Source organism: Mus pahari, chromosome 15 (genome assembly GCF_900095145.1).
Source record: "Mus pahari chromosome 15, PAHARI_EIJ_v1.1, whole genome shotgun sequence".
Classification (NCBI taxonomy): Eukaryota; Metazoa; Chordata; class Mammalia; order Rodentia; family Muridae; genus Mus; species Mus pahari.
The window spans coordinates 16,209,945-16,218,977 of NC_034604.1; the positions used below are offsets into that span (position 1 = coordinate 16,209,945).

General features: G+C 40.0%; 1 protein-coding gene across 1 annotated transcript in view; it reads left to right on the top strand.

Moving 5' to 3' along the window:
• Positions 1–9,033, top strand: part of Dsg4 (desmoglein 4) — a 37,397-nt gene that overhangs the window by 8,922 nt on the left and 19,442 nt on the right. The window contains exons 2-7 of the mRNA XM_021214884.1: positions 2,258–2,293; positions 2,632–2,763; positions 5,172–5,327; positions 5,828–5,972; positions 7,762–7,928; positions 8,420–8,554. Of these exons, the coding sequence (XP_021070543.1) occupies positions 2,258–2,293; positions 2,632–2,763; positions 5,172–5,327; positions 5,828–5,972; positions 7,762–7,928; positions 8,420–8,554 (771 nt within the window). The remainder of the gene's footprint in view (positions 1–2,257; positions 2,294–2,631; positions 2,764–5,171; positions 5,328–5,827; positions 5,973–7,761; positions 7,929–8,419; positions 8,555–9,033) is intronic.

Below are 9,033 nucleotides of genomic sequence, written 5' to 3' on the forward strand. Positions count from 1 at the left end.
GGGTATAGGGAACTTTTGGCATAGCATTTGAAATGTAAATAAAGAAAATAATAATAATTAATTAATTAATTAAAAAATCATAATCAGCAGAACGGGCCAACATTCCCTTGCTATCCTAACGCTGAATATATGCCGTGTCAGCCTAGCAGGTTTGGAGGCAGGCAGAAGCCAGGTGAGATCGTTCTCACTGAGAAGTGAAAATTACCTGGCAAATCTCTACTTGATTTATAAGCAGGACCCAGCTAAGACTCACTCTCGCTGCTTTCAAGTTAAATTAGACTATTGGTTGATTATAGCTCTGAAGCTCCCAGCTCCGCTTGTCTCCACCAAAGGTGGGTGGGGATGCAAGGCAATGATGCTTCTGTGGTTCTGTCTGAGATGGTGTCAGCAACGGAGGAGGGCAACTTCTAAGAACAGAGCAAAGGGGGAATGAGAGAACAGAGCAGAGAGCGTGATGCTGAGGGTGAGAACAGGACTTTTCTAATGGGGTGAGGAGTTCCACATGTGTCTGAGTTCGTGAGGCAGGCTACATGTGTGTGTTCACATATGTGTGTTTGTATTCGATGGTGTGTGTGTGTGTGTGTGTGTGAACATGAAAGTCAGAGGACAACTCCAGGTATCATTTCTTTGATTCCTGCAACTTTTTAAGAGACAAGCTCTCTTGTTGGCCTGGAATTCACCAAAAAGTGTGTCGGTTTCCACCTGTCTCTACTATCCACATCACCACCACCCACTTAGAATTACAAGTCTAAACCACAATACCCGGCTTGTAACATAGGTTTTGACATGGAATTGAGCACAGGTTCTCATACTTGGGAGGCAAAAGACTTAGCCAAAGAATCATCTTTCCAAAATTTTCTAGGTAATGATTTCACATGCTTATTGAACTAATATTACTGAGGTGGGAATTGGATGTTAGATTTAGTCTGTAGTCTTCATTCTGGGATGTATGTGGTTCTTAGTTACTCTAATTTCCCACTGACCAAAACAAACAAATAGCTTCTAATGTAATCTGTAAGGCAGCGACCAAAGCAGATATCTACAGTATTCACTGACACAAACCTTACAACAACAATCCCTGAGTACAAACAGAAAATTGTAAAATTATATGTATTGTTTCTTCCAACAAAAACAACTACAACTATATACTTAAATGTTTGCAAAAAAAAAAAATCAAAGAGAAATTTTGCTCTCTGAATAGTAAGATTCTGTTTGCTTTTCTAATAAAACTCTAACCTTGAATCAAGACCATAGCTATAAAATAGTATGTCCTGTACAACCAAAACATAGGGTCTTCCATTAAATATTGATGTTCCTTCACAGATTTAGACACTTTATTAAAGTCTAATGAGATTCCATGTGCAGGAGACAGTGAAAGGAGAGAGACTCAATGTCCACTGACGGATTTCTCATTTTCTGTTACCATTCCTGATTCATCTGCCATTTCAAGCCCCGTTTTACCCTATTTACCCCTGCAATCGACCTCGTCTGTCAGAATCCACTCTGTGTCCATGTCAGATGACATGCTCCTAGTTCTTAAAATCCTCTTCTAGCTGAAGTTCATGATAGCATCTTACAATCACCCCAAGTCTTCATGCACCCTCAGACTGCCAAGTTCTACTGGACAAAACACAAAGGAACTGCTCATTCTGGCTTTCCCATCCCAACATGTCTATAGACTTTTCACTGGCTATGGAATAGTGGTTTTATTTCTGATTCTCTCTCTCTCTCTCTCTCTCTCTCTCTCTCTCTCTCTCTCTCTCTCTGTGTGTGTGTGTGTGTGTATGTGTGTGTGTGTGTATGCATGCATGTATGGAGATCAGAGGTTAAAATTCCTATTTTTTTTTCAAGTTAGAATCTTTCACTGAACCTGAAGCTTTCATTTTGTCTAGGTTGGTTGGACAATAGGCCCAGGAATCTGGATCTACCACCCTAGGTCAAGTATTACAGATACGTACCATGGTGCCTAGCTTTTACAGGAAGTGTGGGCAGGGCTTCATCCTTGCATGGAAAGCATTTTATTCACTGATCCATGTCCTCAACCCAAGAGTTATGTTTTTGTATTATTTTAAAGTTCAAAAGGCTTTTAAGAACAAAAAAAAAAAAGATTTGTATTGCTTATTTTCTGCTACCAATTGTATTTTCCATTATTATTTGTATATATATTTAAGAAATGATAAAGGAATACCATAATTCTATAATTCTGCTTCTATTGGATTATGCAAATGTATGCTGATTTTTTTACCTTCTCTTACAGGTGGTACTGGGAGTAAACAGTGAATTTATCGTTGAGGTAATGTATAACAACTATCGTCTCTACTGAAAATGAGAAGACAATTAGATGGTAAAGCTCATCATGTATTACAAATTGAAATATTAGAAGCTGTAGTTATCCTGACCAAAGTAAAAGACAGAACTGGGGCCTAACTGAAATAGCAAGAGGAAGGCTGTGGGTCCAACTTTCTATGCCTGTCAGGCATGGTTTCCAAAGCTTGTCTTAGCAACTTCTCTTCAAACATGCTAGTAGCCTATTTACAAGTTTCTCAACCTACAGCGGAGCATATGAAAGATACCACTGATACTCTGTAAATGAACAAAAGATGCAAAGTTAAAAATGCATTTTTGCTTTAGGTAAAAGAATTGGACATTGAAAATGGCACCACAACGTGGCAGACTGTCAGAAGACAGAAGCGCGAGTGGATCAAGTTTGCGGCAGCCTGTCGGGAGGGCGAGGACAACTCCAAGAGGAACCCAATCGCCAGAGTGAGTGATGAAGAAAGCAGGGGTAGCCTGTGCTCATAGCAGAAGCATTTGTATTTGGAAAGATCTAGAATATCTCAAGGAGTTGCAGCCTTCTGCAGCCCACAGAGATTTTTTAAAAGGATGGCCATTGGCCAGTGCTAAACAGATGTTATTTTTTCAATGTGTATGCATGTGGTGTGTGCGTGCAAATGCACTTATGTGTGTGTACACATTCATCTGTGTAAAGTATCTGTGGAGGATATTCAATGACCTCAGCTGGGCCCCTCAGAGCTGTATTTTCACCTTGTTCTCACTGTCCTGGAGCTCACCAATTAGGCTAAGCTAGGTCCAGGGATCTACCTGTCTCCACTTGCCAAGCACCTGGATTACAACACACACCACCATGCCCAGGCTTCTTTAATATGGGTTCTGGGGATCAAACATTGGCCCTCATGCTTATGGGACAAGCACTTGACTTACCGAGACATATTCCCAAGCCTTGGATACTATTAAATACCCCAACCTTATTGATAAATTATTCTGAAAGACAGACTTGGATCACCAGCATGAGTGGATGGACCTGTCTCCTGCACTCTGCTATTTGTGCCCTGCACATGTCACAAGTTTATGACAGCAGGAGACTGACTCCAAAACAATTGTATAAAGTACAGATGATGCTGCAAGTGAAAACCAAGTCTCTAAGCCCTGAAACTAAGAGTGTTTTTATAAAGAAAATTTCAATTACATTTGTATGAGAGGCAGGGATAGGAAAGAGAGTATGATAGAACGAATGTGTGTGTGTGTGTGTGTGTGTGAGAGAGAGAGAGAGAGAGAGAGAGAGAGAGAGAGAGAGAGAGAGAGAGAGAGAGAATATAACAAAGAACAACTTGTGGGACTCTCTCCTTCAATCAGGTGGGTTTTGAGGCAAAACCATCTGGCTTGGCAGTAAATACATTTGCTCAAGGAGCAATCTCACTGGCTGTGAAAGATACAAGCAAAGGTGAGCCATGTGAAAGAAATACTATAAGAGGAACATTCACTTATTCCATCCAGGAAAAGTTGGAGGCCACTTAATTCTAGGGATCTTGACCCTGGACCTTCTCTGAAATCAAGGAAGGTTGTCCGCCAAATCCCTTCTTCACAGCTTTAGACTGAAAAGAGAGCAAGTGTCTGCAACAGTGTTGCACTGTGTTCAAGAGAGAGACTCTCCTCTCATTGACATTCAGATTTGAGGAAAACTTTAAGATATTGTTTCCACTTAACTCTTTACGAGTTATAGAGCTGTTGCCCAGGTTGTATTTTCCTTGGGGGAATTGCTTGGTTTTCTCCTATGTAGAAAAGATCTTTAGAACTGAGCTAACCAATGGTATATTCCCAGCTTCTTTGAATTGTGGTGTTTAGGTAGCAAATCTTAGGAATTTAACACATAGTCTCTTTTGCAATATAGAGGTAAGGTAAGATTCCAAAATGTTAATGGTTTAAATTTGTGATCAATGGAAATAAAACTATTAAAGCAAAACCCACATAGTATATATATATATATATATATATATATATATATATATATATAAACTTTATATCATTATATATCATTGTAAGCTTCTAAGCAGAGTATACTAATAAAAAACAAATTCTTCAAAAAAAAAAAATCTAAAGAGACACTGGGGATGTAGACCAGTTGGTAGAGTACTTGCCTACCATGAATACATTTTTGGGTTCTGTCCCTAGAACTACATGAAACCAGGCATGCTGCCTCATGCCTGTGCTTCCAGCTCTGGAGGGAGTGGAGGGAAAAGGATCAGAATTCATGGTCATCTTCAGGAAGGTTGAGGCTCACCTAGGCTTTTTCAAATATGAAAGCAAGGGAGGCAGGCTGCAGAGATGGCTCAGTGATTAATAATGCATATGGTTCTTGTGGAGGACTTGAATTCAGTCCTCAACCTCCATTTTAGGTGGCTTGCATTTGTCTCTAACTCCAGCTCCAGGAGAGTCTGATGCCTACGGCCTCCAAGGGCACCTGCATTCATATAATGTGTGTACACACACACACATACACACACACACACACACACACACACATTTTTATTTAAAAACTAAATGAACTAAAACAAAACAACTAGAGATTTAGTTTCTTTTTCAGACTTTCTATGCAAACAAAATCAGAGAATTAGAGTAAATATCAACTATATGTGTACTTTATGCACATATCCATCAGACAGAAATTGCACATGCATATGCATGTGCACGTATGCACATACACACACACACACACACACACACACACACACACCACTGTATAATCCTGCAATGAACTTATAAGCTAATATCATTTTGCCCACCATAGTATGAAGCTTGGAGAGGCTCAGTTGTGATGTTCCACCTCAACCTGCACCTAAATTGGGTCCCAACCCTAGCCATCTCTCTTGTAGATTAGATCAGACTGTGAAGTAAGCCAGAGGATAACCTATCGAATCTCTGGAGCGGGGATTGATCGGCCACCTTACGGAGTGTTCACCATCAACCCTCGGACTGGTGAAATCAACATTACCTCAGTGGTGGACAGAGAGATAACCCCACTGTTCCTGGTAAGTCCTGGTCGTGGATGTTTATTAATTTTTTTAAAAAAATGTTTCCCTCCTTTTGAAAAACAAGAAAATTAATCAAGTCGGTGGATTAAAAATAAAATAGTAGATTGAAACAATTAAAAGATTTGAAAGAAGCCAGGCAGTGCTTTTAATCCCAGCACTTGGGAGGCAGAGGCAGGCAGATTTCTGAGTTCGAGGCCAGCCTGGTCTACAAAGTGAGTTCCAGGACAGCCAGGGCTACACAGAGAAACCCTGTCTCAAAAAAACAAAAACAAAAAAAAAAAAAAAAAAAACAAAAAAAAAGATTTGAAAGAGTAAGAAAAGTCTGAAAGAGCCAAGTTGGTGTCCCATGTACTACACCTGTTTATGAACAAGTTCCAATAACATTTCAATAGCTAGGTTCCAGTATGATCTGAATTGTATTTCATATTCTGGGAAATATTATTTCAAGAATGTTGCTAATTAAGTGGAGAAAAACAGCTTTGCTCTGCTTTGCCCAGATCCATTGCCGTGCTCTCAACTCGCGAGGAGAAGACTTGGAGAGACCACTGGAGCTCAGAGTGAAAGTCATGGATGTGAATGACAACCCCCCAGTCTTCACTCAGAATGTGTACACAGCCAACATTGAAGAGAACAGCGACGCCAGTGAGTGTGCACCGCCCCTTTACTGTCTGCCCACCTCCTCCTCAGAAGCCCGGGAAGACTGGCATGCCAGCTTAACTCAACTATCAGCAAAAGCCAAGCTCCTTATGGAATAAAACAAACATCCTAGTGTTTAGAAATAGAAAATACACAGTTAAAATGCTAGATGACTCTTACACATGCAGTTGATCTGGAGTTCAGCATCGTTCTTGGAAATGGATGAATTGACTTACTCTGAGGAAGTAAACTGAGAGAACCAAAAGCGACAACAGATTCCATTCTGATCTATGTCTCAAAAGGTCATAGCTGAACCATAAGAGAGAGAGGTGCAGGAGGCAGTCTCTCCATCAGAGCCACCACTGAGAGCTATCATGTCTTCAGGCAGCAAGAGACATTTTCTTCTCTCTATCCCTCTCTCTATTCTTTCTGGGTCTCTCTCTCTCTCTGTGTCTCTCTGTCTTTTCTCCCATTTCTTTCCATTCTGCTTCATTCCAAACCCAAGCCTAGTGCCTCCCCGTGTTCTCTTTGTCTTACTCTTTTTCTTTCTTTTATGCTTCTTTGCTGCTGCTGCCTCCCCCTCTCTCTCCTCCCTCTCTACCTACTTCCATCTCTTTCTGATCCTCAGGTACTTCTTTACCTTCCAGGTCTGCATCTCACATTATACCTTGAAAGACATTCCAGAGGCAATAATAGCAAAATTGAATAGAAAGACAGAAAAACACATACATTTTGAACAGACAGAGTAAGAAGGCATGGAAAGGCAGAAAGGTTTTGTGTAAGGGACACAAGAGAGGTGGTTGGAGGCAGGGAGGTGACTGGCCTTAGCTTCTTGCTGATATTCCTCAGAGCAGCCTTGGTGAGTGCAAAGGAGAAAGCCACACCCAGTTCAGTGCTATTTTCTCCTCCTCCTCCTCCTCTTCCTCCTCCTCCTGTGAGCACAGCTTGAACACAATCCCTTCAGGACCAGGACACACCTTCATGAGCTCCGAACTCCTGGTGCCAATGCTTTTGTGTGTTTAATGGCACCAAGATTTTCTGTAGTAAGGTCTTCGCTCTGAGTTCGATGAGATGAAATATTGGCCAACTCTGAAAAATTAATCCTGCAGATGGATACTGCCAGTAGGCATGGTCCATGGGCCTGTTCTTTCTCTGCATAAAAAATTTAGAACTTTTTATATTTCTCTGATCAATTACTCATTTTTATAACTATATAACTTTTACTTTGATAATTTATCTTCTACTGCAAACAGTAATAATTCTGCTATAAGTGACAATTAGCAATATACATATTTACCAGTTGTGATAGCATGTGCCTTTGATCCAAGCACTCCAAAGACAAGGGTAGACACACCTGCTCTACAGAGATACCCTGTCTCAAAAAAGATAAGCAATAAATGATTGCAATGTTAAATTCAACTAAGTTATCACCTTCTTAATTAAACAATAGAAAATAATTTCACAAGTCCATGGTAAAAACAAAGCTGACCAAATCACTTCCATTGGCTTTATGACACTCAACTGAACTTTTCCATATATTAAAGGATATCAGTTTGCTTCTAACTTAACAGAATGAAAGAATAAACTGCCAAGAAGTTCATATGCTAGCTACTGTTATTTTTATAACTACTGATGTGGATGATGCAACTCCCTGCTATCAGCTACAGTAACATACTCTCAAGGAACTCGGGAAAAATTCAAGGAAAGACCAGCCACTCTCTTTTTATACCTAATGCCTGGAGGGATTGAATCTACTAGAATGTCAACCATTCTCTACCTCCATTCTTACTTATAGATGCACTGGTGGTAAAGTTAAGTGCCACAGATGCAGATGAAGACAATCACTTGAATTCTAAAATTGCATACAAGATCATCTCCCAGGAACCTGCTGGTGCACCCATGTTCATGGTGAACAGGTACACTGGAGAAGTCCGCACGATGTCCAATTTCCTTGACAGAGAGGTAAAGCCTTCTATGAATGAATGGTAACAACGAATTTGGTTTTGTAAAGACAAAGATGAGATAATTTGTGTGTGACCTTAGTCCAGTGCTCAGGAGGGAAGGAAAAATACTCTAGTCATTTTTAATGAAAACTAAATGGTCAGTGATACAGATTTCATTTTACGCACCTATTAAAAAGCAAATAATGGCACTGGGTCATTGTCTTAGTCAGAGTTTCTATTCCTTCATAAACATCATGACCAAAAAGCAAGTTGGGAAGGAAAGGATTTATTCAGCTTACACTTCCACATTCCTGTTCATCACCAAAGGAAGTCAGGACAGGAATTCAAGCAGGTCAGGAAACAGGAGCTGATACAAAGGTCATGGAGGGATGTTACTTACTGGCTTGCTTGAGCTCCAGATACGGTCAAGTTGACAACCAGGAATAGCCTCTAAAATTGTGTTGGAGTCACAAGACCTAAGCCTTCTGATTCTTTTTCATTCTAATTAAGCAACACAGTATGTACAATCTACTGGTGAGGGGCTCGGATCGGGATGGAGCCACAGATGGGCTGTCCTCTGAATGTGACTGCAGAATCAAGATTTTGGATGTCAATGATAATTTCCCCATCTTGGAGAAGACCTCAGTAAGCCATTATTCTAATTATCTTTTTGCTTGTCAATGATCAGTTTGCCTTTATACTTATTCAGAAGCTTGTTATAGCATGGGAGAACTCAGCTTTATTATATAAACTTTAGCATTTCTTATGAAGGGTAACACACCTATATGCTTGTCTTTTAATTTTTTTAACATTTTATATTTTACTTTAAAATATTTTGTTTTATTTTTTAACAAATTTTAATGTTTATTTTTATTTCTATCTGCATTTGGTGTTTTGCCTACATATATGTCTGTGTGAGGGTATCAGATTTCCAGGAACTGAAGTTACAGACAATTGTGAGCTGCCATGTGGATGCTGGGAATTGAAACTGGGTCCTCTGGAAGAGCAGTCAATGCTCTTAACTACTGAGCCACTTCTCTAGCCCTATCTTTTTATTTTATTTACATTTATTTACTCTCTCTCTCTCTCTCTCTCTCTCTCTCTCTCTCTCTCTCTCTCTCTCT